The sequence below is a fragment of the Microtus ochrogaster genome, unplaced genomic scaffold, assembly GCF_000317375.1.
Source record: "Microtus ochrogaster isolate Prairie Vole_2 unplaced genomic scaffold, MicOch1.0 UNK28, whole genome shotgun sequence".
NCBI classification, from domain to species: domain Eukaryota; kingdom Metazoa; phylum Chordata; class Mammalia; order Rodentia; family Cricetidae; genus Microtus; species Microtus ochrogaster.
Window position 1 is genome coordinate 4,664,442 of NW_004949126.1, and position 15,216 is coordinate 4,679,657.

The 15,216-nt window shown below is 37.9% G+C and overlaps 1 protein-coding gene across 1 annotated transcript in view; it reads left to right on the forward strand.

The window, feature by feature from the left end:
* Nucleotides 1–15,216, forward strand: part of Nek1 (NIMA related kinase 1) — a gene marked incomplete at its 3' end in the record, with an annotated part of 131,132 nt that overhangs the window by 108,562 nt on the left and 7,354 nt on the right. Inside the window, exons 18-20 of the mRNA XM_013354094.2 lie at nucleotides 2,303–2,423; nucleotides 3,654–3,742; nucleotides 4,584–4,804. Coding sequence (XP_013209548.1) covers nucleotides 2,303–2,423; nucleotides 3,654–3,742; nucleotides 4,584–4,804 — 431 coding nt within the window. The remainder of the gene's footprint in view (nucleotides 1–2,302; nucleotides 2,424–3,653; nucleotides 3,743–4,583; nucleotides 4,805–15,216) is intronic.

Sequence of the window (15,216 nt, forward strand, 5' to 3'; positions counted from 1 at the left end):
AGAGACTGTGTCCCATGCAGCATGTTCACCACAGTAACCCATTGTGTTCTCAGAGCATGGTTAGTCGTGTGGTACAGAATGATGTCTCTTCCTCAAAAGATGTGTATGTTGGCCTCATGAATGGCATTAACTTCCTTCTAAGAGAGACCGGAAAGTCAGCCTTTGTTCTATATCATGCTGAAAATACATGAAGAAAAAGGCTGTCAGTGTACCTGGAGGAAAACCTTTTCTCCAGAAATGACTGTGCTGGGATCCTGATGCTAGATTCTCTTGACTGCTGAAATGAAGAGAAATAAATTTCTCTTCAAGCCACCCAGTCTGATACTTTATCATAGTATCCCAAACAAGGCAGTATGTTGTACCCTTCTTAAAAATTAATAACAAAATATTTAAGAGATAAAATTAACCAGCAGGATGAGTGTGCATATAGTAGAGAGTTTATAGCCTAGTTTTGAGGTTGGCAAGCTTCACTTTTCCTACAGAGTTGTAGAGTAAATATTTTAGGCTTTATGGAAACCATGGTCACAAATTGAGTTTAGAGGATAGAATGTTAGTTTTGATAGAGCTGAAGATCACTAGGGAATTGTTATATAGTGAACCTACCCCTTTAAGAAGCTGATCTCTCTAAGAAGTTTATCCCACAGCCTGGAAAAACCAGGCCTTGCTCCCCTCAGCTCTTTCTCTGGGACATAGAGTTAAGAAGCTATCTGTGCTGTGGGTCTACCGCCCCTGATTTATAGTGCTACACTGTAGCTGGCTCCTTCGTGCTCCCTGTCAGTGGGCAGTGTTGAACAAAATCATGTGATATGGAGCTTCATATCAGCCCCTGGAAGGATATAAAGGTCATATATTTTCCTGTGTTTGTAGAATTTCTCTAAAGTTGATTCCCCTCCCATCATCCCTTCCATGACAGCTGTCTCTCTCGTTCTTTAAGCTGTGCCTCTTACTAAAACTCCTTTGTGGGTTCTAAGGGAAAGCTCTTCTCCATCAGGCCTCCTCCTTCCTGTTGTCTGTTAGAGGGTGCTGTACTGCCTCAGAGTGACTGCGTCTCTGTTATCTTAAGGACGATAAAACTCTCCCAAAGGAAAACTTGTGTCAGCTTCTTTCTAGAAACAACCAACCCATTGCCACCTCCTTTTCTCCCTCCATTTAACAAGAACTGAATTACACATTAAAAGACAAAATAAAAAGGTCTTCTATCTTAGTACATACCTTGTATGGATGACCCAAACATTCATATGAGCAACAGATCAAAATTATTAGTATTTGCATGTCTCTTGTCTTTCACAATAGGGCAAATCATTAGAAATTTGTAGATAGACAAGAAAAGCATATCTGAAGTCCATGAAAAAGTGTGCATGGTGTTGAATTAAGTAAGAAAGTATATGATCTCACACAGGAAAAATAGAAGTCTCAGTGGGGCTGGAGAGAAGACTCAGCAGCAAAGCACTTGCTGCACAGTTATGCAGACCAGCGTGTGAATCCCAGCATCCCATGTCTGCCATTCTGCAAGCACTCATAACTTCAGCTCGAAGGGATCCAGCTCTTTTCTAGCCTCTTCATATATTTACGCATACCTTGCATATGTGCATACATTCATGCAGACATATACATGCACATATAAATGAACAAATAGACTCTCTTTAAAGACGGCCAGAAAAATAGTTTCCTAGCTATTAATTATTTGAGGGTATAAGAAAATTGATTTAGCATACTTCAGTTCTTCTCAAGGCCATTGTAAAAGTCCAGGTAATCATATTGGTTTTCTTTTGTGGTTGTTGGAAGATTTCCAAGATTAAAGTTTCTTTACTAAATATTAATAATACAGTCTATTTTCTCATACTTGTAACAACAGGTATCTTTAATCTTTAGTTTTGATTCCTTTATGGTGATTTACATATTGCTGTAGTTTTAATAAGGCTTATATCTTTTTTTTTTTCTTGAGACAGGGTGTCTCTGTAGCTTTGGAGCCTGTCCTGGAACTAGCTCTTGTAGACTAGGCTGGCCTCGAACTCATAGAGATCCGCCTGCCTCTGCCTCCCAAGTGCTGGGATTAAAGGCGTGCGCCACCACCGCCCGGCATATACCTTACATAATAATGAATATTGTGCACAGTACTCAAGTATTTTTGTTATACCAAAAAAAATGAAAGGCCTAGTCTTTCATTTCAGGAATGACTGTGCTACAGAACTAGCCCAGAAAGCTTTAAACAGTTGATTTTCTTTAGTTAAACTAACTGAAATAACTTACAGAAAGTTAGTCAGCAAACTTTACTCTGACATCTCCTGATCTTGCTTTGCAGAACCTGATGATTTGGAGACAGAAGTTCTTCAAGAGCCAAGTAGCACAGACACAGATGGGAGTTTGCCACATGCTGTTAATGATGTGTGGATTAGTGAGGAAGAAGAAGCTAAGGAAACTGAGTATGTTGTCTTTTTCTTTACTTTTCAAAGCCAGGTCCCTTTGGTAAGCTCTTTAATATGTAATGCTGCATTAACTAATGTTGTAGTTTAATAACTTCATATTGTAGTACCCCCTATAAAGTAATTTGATTTCTTAAAAGCATGGGACAGAAATCAAAAACTATATGAAGATAAGCAGTAAATGTCTTGCCAGCCTTTATTCCCATTCAACCAATTTCTGATTTTTCTCTGCAGATAATTTTTATTATATATAAACAAAATACATAGTCTTTTCAAATACAGTTGCTAATATATACAATGCTTATTAAAACCTTTTCATTTTTTTAAAATTTGTTTGTGTGTCTTTGAAAGTATATGCTCACATGTGTGTGCACAGATAAAATATGGAGGCAGGAAGGCACACTGAATCCCTTGGAGCTGGACCTGTAGTATTTATGAGCTGATCTGTGTGTGTGCTGGGATCCAAACACTGGTCCTTATGAAAGAACAGTCAGTGCTCCCTCTTAACCACTGAGCAAACTCCATGCTCACTTTGTTTATAAAGTCGGTAGTCAGCAGTTAAAAAGGGCTTACTGCTCTTGTGGACCTGGGATTGGCTCCCAGCACATACATGCCAGCTCATAGACCCCTGTAACTCTAGTTTCAGGGTATCTGATTCCTCTTCCCTCCTTCAAGGATTCCTGTGCACATGTGATGCACACAAACACATACACATACATATAGAACAAATACTTTTTTAAAAAGTTTGTAGTCTGGGAAATTTTCTCACATTAATTGAAAGTTCTCTGTTTTATAGTCTATTATATGGATATAAGAAAACTCAATAACCTACTACTTGATGAATATTCATGCTATTTATTGTTATGCTCAATGAGTAATGTTTTACATAAAATATTTTTGCAAAATCAGGTGGTTTTTTGAAGCAGAGATGTAATATTTAGATGAATTGCATTTGTAATTTAGTCATTCTTTAGGGTTTGACCAATGTAAACTTTCAGAATGAATGAATATTAACTAATGATTAGTGATTGGTGAGAGTTTCACTTTGCTCAAAGTAGAAAACACTGTACTTAAAGAGGAAGTATTATTATATTAAGATTAGAAAATCATTTGGACAAGGGAGTTCAGGATGCTAGTGGATGTGGATTTCATTTTCTTTATATAAAAGGGCTTTTATTTCTAATAAAACTGCATGGTATTTATTTTGGTTGGTTTGTCTGTCTGTGTCAGGTTGGAAGATAAGGTTGCTGAGCAGCAGAGTGAGGTTTGTGAAGGCAGCATTCCAGGGAATGTGGAGCAGTCTCGTGAGGATCAGATAGGTAAGCGCCACTATAGGAGTCTAACTCTTTCTGGACGGCTTCTTAACACCAGCCTGTCTCATTTGGGCACCATTATAAGTCATCATAATTCTATTTTAAAATAGGCCTAGAGACTAGGAACCTGTACTAGCTGGCCCGGGATTGTGGTAATATAAGCAGTTAACTTTTTGGTAAGTTGTATTGTTGAAAATGAAAAGAATTTGCTGCTAAAACAAAGCAATATACCAAAGACACTGAGTAAACTGGTATCTTTTTAAAATACTGTTGGTCAAAATATAACACAATATAAACAATTTTTCTCCTCTATGAAAACGAACAGAAAAATTGATTTTCTAAACTGTATTTTTGCATTTTTTTTAGATTTCTTTATTTTAAAACTTCCAATATAATAAAAATATATATGAAATTAAAATGTTATATCTCCTTAATGGTTATTTATAAGATAGTATACAGTATACTTATATGTATACTTTGATTTTGTTTACCTGGTATGAGTTTTTTAAATTCATTTTTAATTAAAAAATATTTTATATGGCTGAGTGTTTTGTCTGCATATAAGTAGTATTTTTTCCATATTTGGTCATGGTACCCACAGAAGCCAGAAGAGTATAGCGTGTCAGATTCGCTGGAACTGGAGTTAAAGATGGTTGCAAGCTGCTATGGTGGGTCCTAGGAGCCAAACCCAGGTCTCCTGCAAGAACAGCAAGTGTTTTAGCACCAAGCCATCTCTGCAGATCTTAGAACGGGATGCGTGTTAAATATTATATGATACTTGCTGATATTTTTAGAATTTTAAGTGCTATTCTATAAATTTATGATATAATCTCTTTTTATTCCACAGAGCCTGCAGTAGATGATTCTCAGCAGTCTAGATGTGACATAGAGAAGTCAGTACAGCCAGAACCATTCTTCCAGAAAGTGGCTCACTCTGAGCACTTGAGCGTAGTTCAGTCAGAACCAGTTTCACTCCGATCTCGCTCTGATTCACCACCAAAAACTAAAACCAAGAACTCCTTACTGATTGGGCTTTCAACTGGTCTATTTGATGCAAATAACCCAAAGGTAAGTGTGGTCTCATTTGGATGATGCTGTCCCTCCACTGATAGCATTGCCTGATGGCCAGTGCTGGCTTTTAATTGATTCAAAACCCAAACAAGTACAAAAAAAAGCAACAGAATGTCCCGACTTTACTGGATATTGGCTAAGGCTCTTTTTAGTGGTACTAACAAATAGCTTTGGAGCTCTGGTTCTCTCTCAATAAATATCCTACTTGGGGAATAAGACAGAGTTTATAGCAGGCACTCCGAGTTGCTTGTCTGAGGAATTGTTTTCTCAGCTACCATTCAATGTTACCACACATCAGGTCCCACAGCAAATGCCAATACCTCCAGCTAAAGGATGTGGCTGTTTCGGCAACCTTCATATTCCTGTGATTCTGTTGAGACGGGTCAGAGGAGAGGTTTAAGTCCTTTCCTGATAGTTCTTTGGATTCCTGCACACCACTCTGGCTCTTGTGGTTTTCACTCTTTTATGGGCAGCTTCATTCTACAAGTAGGACTGTGTGGTGCAGAGTGGATACAGCTTCCATCTGGATTCTCTTAGCTCCTCCGCCTGCTTCCCTGCAGAGCTCTCCTCTGGATTTGTAAATTCATTTGCCTACTTTACTTATATGTAATTTTACATATGTATACCTACCAAAATATGTCATGTATATTGTTTGTGTAGCTCTTTTTATTGTGTATATTGCAATATTACAGATATTGTTTTGATTGTTTTGTTATTAAAAATAAGTATAACTTAAAGTCTCTTTTTCCATTAATTGTTGTTAGCATGTATATATATATATTCCTTAACATAGCCTGCCCAGTCTTGTCTGCTACTTGTATGTATGTTTCAGGGCTAACCTCATGGTATTGAATCACCAGTTGATGTGCTGCTCCCTGGTGAAGACTGCTTGTCTCACTCTCAGTATTCCTTAGTTGCCTGTAGTTTTTTGTGTAAGACTGAGGCCTAATAGGCCTTCCCTTCTGCTTTGGCATCTCTGTTATTGTTGTTCTTATTCAGCTCATGCTTTAGCAGTCTTACTGCTAAGACATCGGTGTAGCTCCTGACATTATTACTAAGAGATGCTATCTTATAGCAAACTCCCTGATCCTCTGGCTCGTACACCTTCCTGCTCCTTCTGCAATGTTCTCTGAGCATTAGCTGAGGGTTGTTTGGTAGGTGTATCCATTGGGGCAGGACTCCATAACTCTGCACTTTTGCTTGTTGTTTTCTGTGTTGGTCTCATTCTATTGCAAAGAGAAGCTTTCTTGGTAAAAAGTAAGGACTGCACTTACACTCTTAGAGTATCCTGGTTTAGTAAAGTGGAGAATGTAAGTTCTTCTCCAAGATCCATGACTTCACTAGCCATGGTTAATTGGCTAGGTTTCCAGTGCCAGGTGTGATTTTCCTCTTGTTGAGTGGGTCTTAAGTCTGATTAGCGAGTTGCTGGTTATCGTCAAGGTGTGTGTGCCACTACTGCACCCTTAAAGTTGCCGTGCCGTGCTGGTCATTGTTGTGGTTCATAGGCATCATAGCTGGGTATAACTGTTGGTTTTTCCCCTATTTTTGGAAGCTTGCATGAAACGTTCTGGTTCTATGAAAGCTAGTCATCAGAGCAGTTCTTCAGGTCAGTTCCAGCTGAGAGGCATCTGGGCCTTGCCTTAGCAATTAGGACACTCCACCTTGGGACTATAATGGGCTATAATGTTTTAGGAGTCAGTCTCTTGGAGAATCCTGACCTGGTGTTGGGAATTCTGTTAGATTACTTGTAACACATTCTTAGCAGTACATTTCTATCATTGGACCTCTGTCTCTACTAATCCTATAATTATTTTCATAAAATAAATTTCACAAGTAAAATCCAAAATTTATAATGGCTGAATTATTTCTATTTAAGAAATAGTTTTGTGGCTAGAGAAATTGCTCAGTTAGTAAAGTGTAAGCTTCAACACCTGAATTTGAACGTCCAGCACCCACGTAGAGCCGGGCAGGGTAGTATCCAGCTGAAATCGTAGTGCAGGAAGATTGCTGGCGTTGCTGTTGAGCCAACCTAATCAAATTGGTGAGCTCCATGTTTGGTGAGAAATAAAATCAAAAAATAAGGTAGAGAGAAATGTAGGCCTCCTGTTTACACACACGTGCACATGCAAATGAACACATACACACACACACAGAATAGGTTTTGTGCTATTAAAATTCATCAAAAATGAATGAAGTATATCCATTTCTCCATGTGCTACAAAGCACCATTATAATTTACTTAAAAGTATCTCTTTAATGAAAAATTAAGTGTTTGCTTAAATTCATATTTTTATATCTGAAATTGACTGTTTTGTCTATTTGCTCCTATATATAATTCAATTGCCAGAATTCTTTAATCTTTAACTGTGTTTCAAAATAACATCATTTTGTTTTTCAATCTAGTTGAGTGTCCTTTTTATTGGTAAAGTATTTAATTATGTTTCTCTTAAACTTAGAAATGTTAAATTCTGTTGCTTACTCTAAATAGCAGACATTAGAAGATGTAAACTACCAGAACAGTTTTATAGTCTTCAGCATTAAACCCAAAGGCGTTATCAGACATAAGCACTATCATATTACTTATGTACTTTCTTTCTATGTGTAATTGTGCACGTGTATCTGTAGGCGCCAGTAGTCAAACTCAGGCATTGTTCCTTAGACATTGTGCACTTTGGTTTTTGAGATAGCGCCTCTCATTGGCCTGGAGCTTCCCAGTTAGGCTAGGCTGGCTCACCACCACGCCCAGGAATCCCTGTCTCTGCCTCTCAGCACTGGGATTACAAGCACACATCACATGGTAAGCGTTTTACATGGGTGCTGGAATCAAACTCAAGTCCTCATGTTTGCTTGGCAAGCACTTTAATCGGAACTATTCGCCAGCTCCCCATGTGCTTTCTGTGTAGCTGTCATTAGCCCGAGCTTTTGAATTTATTGCTATTTACTAGGTTAATATTCACATTATGTGATGCTTTTGAATATTGGTGTCCTTAAACTTTAATTGAGCTTAAAAACTTCTATTTGAAGTGCTTACTCTGGAAGACTTTAGCCACAATGCAGATATCATGTAGATTTCTGTGAGAGAAGAGGCAAGAAGGAAAACAGAAGAAACCTAGCAATCCATGGCCGTTTCAGACTAGAACAAAAGTTTTCACGCCCATTCTGAGATCAGGAAAGCCGTCACTGGGACAGTAAGATTGATAATGGTAGTCAAAACTTCATAACTGAACCATTAAAGTAAAAATTATAAGTAATCCCTTAAACTAAAATAGTGTGACCTAACTTCTTACAACGATTTTCACTGCTCAATCAGGTCTTTTGTATTAAGTTAAATTACTTGTTTCCTGTTTCTAACAAAGTCTTCTCTCACCCACTCTCAGGGGCTTTGCTCCATTGCTTTTCTGCTCCGGCCCATCTTTTCTATAGTGGATCATTTCTTCAGTGTCCTAAGAAATCTCATCATAAAATGCAAGCCTGGCTTGACACATGTCTTGTTTACTCACCCAACATCTGTTTCTCTGCTATTCATGTCTACACATCTTAAATATGCTGTAGTCTCTACACATGCATTCACTCCCAAGTACATTCTGCACGGCTTTCGACTAACCTGCTCTTGTCGAGGTCGGCAGTTGGTGGTACACTGCCATTCCTGAACCCATTCTCTCCTTTCTTGATGCTGCTACTTCTCAGCAGCATTGTTACTGCGCTGTACTGGACGCCGTGCTCTCCAAGTTCATCTCTGAACTGCTGAAGACTCTGCGGTCTCCTTTGGTTGTAGCTCCTATGCTACAAATCCTTTTTTTCCCCTAAGTTTATTCTTCAGCTGTCAAATAAAATGTTCTATATCAGTTAAGTCAAATAAGTTGATAGTGTTGTTCAAGGCTCCTATCTATATCTTTGCTGATATTTTTGTATACTTGAGCTGTCAATTGCTAAATGAAAGTTGAAATATTTATCTATACTTGTACTATTTCTTAATTGTGTCAGCTTTGTATTCTATGCATTGTAGAGTTCTGCTAGTGAATAAAAATGTAGTATTGTCTTCTGGATGAATTGATATGATACTATTTTGACATGTCCTTTAATAGTGATCTATAAGACTTCAAAGCTTTGCCAGTTTTTTTTTTTTTTGTATTTATTAAATACTCAGAAATAATGGTGAAATTGCCATTCGGTTACAATTAAATTAAGAATTCTTATGGCTTCTTGAACCCACACCTTTATTTGTGTGAAGTGAATCTTGTTATTTGTAGTCATCACCTGATCTGAAGTCTACAGTGTCTGGTTTTCATACAGTCATTCCCTCTTTCTTAGTTTACCCTTTGTACTGAATATAAATGTTTACATCCTTTTCTACTTTTATTTTATATTTAAAGTAGTTTTCTCCTAGTAAGAGTCCAGTTTTGCTTTTTTAAAACAAATCTTTGTGCATATGTGTGTGCCTGCATATTTGTGAGAATACACATGTGGAGGCCAAAGGACCGCCCACAGGTATTGGTCTTCCACCTTGAGACAAGTGTCTTGTTGGCTACTATAGTAGGTCAAGCTTGCTGGCCCAGAAGCTCCCACGAAATCTCCAATTCCCTCCCACAGGGGCTGTAAATAGTACAACCATATTGGCCTAACCTGGGTTCTGGAAATCCAAACTCAGATTTTTTACACTTGAACAGCAAGCACTGGACCAACTGAGCCATCTACCCTGCCAAAGTCTTACTTTGTAACCAGTATGAAATCTCTTTAACATAAGCATCTATATGATGTCATCAATGTGACTGGATTTGCACCTGTGATTCTACTTGACTACTTCTTTTGTTCAAAACAGAAACAAAATAGCAAAGGTTTTATTATTTTTCCTTTATGTGGGATTCAGTGTTTTTAGGATTTCATCTACTCTTTCTACTAGTATCTTCCTCATATACTTCTTTTAAAAAATTAATTGATCATTCTGCTTTCAAAATAAATCTTTAGCTTCTCATAAATTCTCTTCCAGTAATATTGTACAACTTGGTGTGTAATTGAGAACCTCACAGTGTTACTGCTGCTTCCATCTTTCTGCCTACCTCTGTGTACTTTTTTTCTTCCACTTTGAGAATCAACATTAACTTTGAGAATCAACATTTCTTGTCTAGGCTGTTGATAGCTTTTTTCTTTTTTCCATACTCAGTTTTAAAGAATGTATCTACTAGATATAGGGTTATGGTCTTCAAGGTTACATTTATTTTTCACGAGTTTGTCAGGGAGTAATCCTCATTCCCTTGTATTTAGTGTTCCTTTTAGTATTCAACTAATTTAGAGTACAGGTGTATGTTTATCCTTCTTGGAAACTGCTTATTCATTTCCTGACTTCTCTGACCCAAATAATCACACAGAAACTATATTAATTACAGCACTGTTTGTCCAATAGCTTAGGCATATTCCTAGCTAGCTCTTACATCTTAAATTACCTTTTTCTATTAATTTGTGTATTTCCACAAGGCTGTGGCTTACTGATAAAGTTTCAGCATCTCTCTCCTTCGGCAACTATATGCCTTTGTCTTCTTTCCTCCTCTATCTCTACTTGGAATTCCCACCTTGCTGTATTCTGCCCTGCCATAGGCCAAAGTAGCTTCTTTATTAGCCAATGATAATAAAGTATATTCATAGCATACAGAGGGGAATCCCCCATCAGAGTCTTTTGATGGTATAGTTGTCATCAAGTCTTAAAACCTTTAGCTATTAGTTTTGTGCCTTTTCTACTGTCTTCCTGAGTCCAATTACATACATATTAGACTACTTGATACAATGTCATAAGTTACTGAACCTTCGTTCATTTTGGTTTTCCATGGAGTAGATTTTGTCATGTGTTCAAATTTGCCTGTCTTCCTTTCTATAGTAATAAGCTATTCTCATTCAATAAAAAAGTCATTTAAGTATTGCTTTAGCATACAAGTGTCTGTTTTTATCTACTGGTTTTCCTACTAGTTTAGGGTCTTTTCATCTTGCTCCTCATATGTTCTGTAATTGTTTAAAGCTGGACATCATAAATATCACATGGCGAGTATCTGGGGTCTGTTGTCATACTTTTAACATGTGTTGGGCTTTTTCAGAGAGTCCATTTACCTCTCAGTCCATTTTATATTTTCAAGCTTTTTCAGCTTTACTGGAGCAGATATAAAATTATTTACCATAGAGCTAGTTCAGCTTGTTACCTCTGACTTTCTGCGGCCTCCACAGCATGCCCAGATTCTCATTGAAGACACTCCTCACATCTGGTCAAAGTTCAGCCTTGAGAATTCTTCAGCCTTCTTAACCAGTCTTCCTCACTCCATTTCCATCTGTGACCTTTTGCCCCAATTCAAACCAGAGCCATTTTTAATGTTAGGTATCATATCAAGTGGAGAGTTTCACTCTACATGTACATGTAAGACCTTGCAGGGTTTTGCATCCTTTTTGCCTAGTGGAACTCAATCTTCATTTTGTTAGTCTAGGAAGTTCACACAGACTTCAGGTATGTCCTTTCAGACAGAAGACCAGTTTAATGGCTGGATACACCTCATTTGTTTCTGTCACCCCAGAATCACTATCTTAGTTGCATGTTATTTAGTGTCTACGTTGTTGTATCTGTTTTATCCAGTTTTCTAGTTGTTTTGTGGGAGGCTAAGTCTAGCCCTTGATAGTCTTTCACAGCAAGAACAGGAGTCCTCAGTAGCTAAATGTTAGTTTGTCAAGGCCATATCTTGAGCCTTTCTGCTGGCACTGCCCCACAAATATTCTCTGACCTTAATTAAAGTGGGGACACATTTTATTAATCAAATCTTTCTGCTGTCACTTGCATATTTAGTCCACCTACTAGCCATGTCATCCAGTTGGTTTTTAACTAATCTTCCTCATTCTGTTTCTTTGCCCCAATTCAAACCTGAAGCATTTTTAATGTTAGCTATTATATCACACCAGTACTATGCTTAAGACCTGAAATTTTCTACTGCTGTTAAATTGCATTCCTTCTTCACCATGGTCTGTAAAATTTGACAAGATATTAACCACCTCTCTGACTCACCTCCCAGTTGCTCTCATCCTCTTTCCCCTTGATAGTCAAACCCTTCCTATGTTAGAGACTTTGCCTTGACCCAGATTGAGCTTCTCTTTGTTCTTTTCAATTCTAACGCATTTTTACAGTGTTTCTCTGTAGCTTTGGAGCCTGTCCTGGAACCAGCTCTTGTAGACCAGGCTGGCCTCGAACTCACAGAGATCTGCCTGCCTTTGCCTACCTAGTGCTGGGATTAAAGGCATGTACCACCAAAGCCCAATGAATTCTAACTCATTTTTTACTTTCAGGTATCATTTCTCAATATGCACACATATTCATAGTTATAGCCCATGGCTTAGAATATAATGAATGATAGATAAATATTTGGTAACGAAATGGATGAATAGCAGACATATGGCCCTCCCTGCCATAGCAGACTGAAACTATGCGTCAAGATAAATAATCCCTCCCTTTAAAAAATGTACATATGAGCCAATGAAATGATTCAATGAGTATATGTAATTACCTCCAAGCCAGACAACCCAAGTTCAATACCCAGGACCCACATGGTTAAAAAAATAAAAAAAAACCAACAACTCCTGCAAGTTATCCTGTTACTTCCAGTAGTGCACCATGGCACACAAATGTGTACTTACCCACATACAAATATATAATTAAAAAATTAAAATAACATAATTAAAATAGTGATGAGTGAGACTGCTGGTTCATATTCTAGCTAAAGTCTTTTAGTTGTTTAAGTGCCTTAGTTTCTCATATGTAAAGTAGGGGTAATAATGGTTTGTTGCCCATAGAATACTCAAAGAGTGAAACCAAGGAAGTGAAGCACTTATGTTCTGCTTGTTTCTCTAGCTGTGTACTCAGTAAGTGTTAGATGCCATCACCAAGGAGGATGAGAATTACAGGAACTCTTAGCAGTTGCAGGAGTCTCTAAGACAGTAATTGTGCACTGTAAGCTTTGTTTATTTCATTGACCTCAAAGTACATTCCTATAGATAATAATATACATTTTTTTCAAAGCTCTGAGGAAGGCATTTGGCATTTCTACTGTAATGAGGGGTAAGCAGGTTGTATTTAACATGATTAAACATTACACAGGATGTACAGTCAAAATTACATGATACCCTGTTAATATGTACAATTTTTATGTTTTCATGTATCAATAAAATCAATTTAAGAAAATAAAACTAGTTAACAAAGAAACTGAAGTACATTCTTGATTGTGCTTCATCTTTCAATATCCAGTACATATAAAAAAGTTAGTTCCTAAAAGGCATTGTGTATACTAGAAATATTCACATCAGGAATTTATTCACCTATGATAGTTACTAAATGCAAGATCTATTAGCACAAAAAGATTTGTCTTCAGTTTATGCTAATATTCCTTTGTGGCCTCGCCTTGCTTTGTGCACAGTGTGAGAAACTCTCCAGAAAACTTTATGTATTCGTCTTAAGAATGTCATTGCAAATGTTGTTTGGCACATCTGTGTCTTTCATGGTCCTAAACTGGGTTAAGTGAATCATTAGCATCAATTCAGTTGATGCTTATCAAGTGGTAGTGTATGCTAGGTGCTCTGTTTATAGTAATGATACGATGTTTGTAAACTGAGTTAAGTAAATCATTAGCATCCATTCAGTAGATGCACATCAAGCTGTACTGTACGCTAGGTACGATGTTTATAATAATGATGTGATGTTTGTAACCAAGAGAGGGAGTGAATAAGTGGAAAACAGTTGTGACAGTTCCTATAGTGGAGAAATGAAAATGGATAGTGTGCCAGCAAAGAAGAAATGCTTAAGTCTGCATTAGGGTTAAGAAAGGAAGGTTTGGTGCAGAAGTTTGAAAGGTCTGGACCTTCAAGAGCATTTAAAACAAACCAAGTTGGCATGGAGCAGCACAGTGTGCTTGAGGTACTGGGGCCTGTGAAGGAGCTGAGGCTGGAGCAGAGACTCGCCAGTTAAGAACTCTAGCTGCTCTTCCCGGCTTGATTCCCAGAACCCACATACATGGTGGCTCACTCTGTGTAACCGCAGTCCCAGGGAATCTAGGGGGCTCCTCTGGCCTTTGCAGTTACTGTACACATGTGACACACAGACTGACATGCAGGCAAGCACTCACACACATTTAAAAAAGCAAAAACCAAAACTTTGTTAAAATCTCAAAGTGTGAATAAAGTAGTTTACCAGTCATTTTTGTTCCTAATCAATAGTTTTCAAATGTGTGGCTTAGTCAGAGCTTTGTGGGGGGGACGGGTGGGGGGAGATTGTATATGTATTTTTTCAAATAAGAAACACACTTTCTGAAGAGATCAAAGTGTTTGTCGGCTCAGATTATTCCTGTCTCCTTGCTCGTCTCCTATCCTCTGCCGCACAGCTTAATACACATGTCTTCAGAAGCCTAAGAGTCAGGAAATACTAAGGCATACATCGAAAGTACTTTAAATAGGTCGTTTTGCAAAGCCCAAATGTAGTATTAGTTAACTGAATTGTACAGTTATGCACACACACGGATAGTAATTAGTGTTTTAGTTGATCATTGTAAGACAGGACAGGTAAGGAGAGTAATACTTTGATGGCCGTTGTCCATCAGTGGGGATGTAAGTGATGGCTGAAGCAAGCACAAGCCTGTTCTGCCTTTCACACTATTTCCTTATACAGTAGTCCAGACAAGTTGAAGACTATACCCAAGTACATAAATTGTAGTTAAGACTGTGTATTATCCATCAGCGAGCCATTAGCAACTGCTACAGTAGTCGCTAACGTTAAGTAAAAGATTTATCTATGTCATAGTCAAAGTGAAATGAGAGTTATAAACTGTGCTGCATTTCTGAAGCTAGGAAATATGAGTTGTTTAGGGGAAGCTTTTCCTGGTTTTGGCTCTGGAAAGATTTCTCTTCTGGAGGTTTCTTTGTACGGGACTCATTTTCCACCCAGGCTGGCTGCAAGCTTTCTACTTGTCTGTCTGTGCTTGCCGAGGACCTGCTGCCTCCTTTAGATTTAGTAGTAAGTGATGGCTTCACGTCTGTTTCTTCTGCAAACAGAGAAGCATATTTCCTAAGGTAATTAAGTTCAGTGGACTGGTTTTAAAAATGTGGGTATAACAGTAAATGGATAGTCTGAACAGTAAATTTCAGAAAGTCTAAATAAAGTTATACTTTCCTCTGGATCTTGCTGGATTATCAGAGGAACAAAGCCCTTGCTTTTCTAACAGGCCCATTTTACAGTGTGGCTCACAACAGTGGTTACGCTTGTGATGTCCTGCAAGGGCATAGATATACGGGTGGTTGACTTAGATAGCAAGTAAGGAGATGATAAGGTTAATAACTGTGATAGAGATGAACTAATTTCACCAAGACTCTAGCCTGGACAAGTAACTAGTCACTTTGTC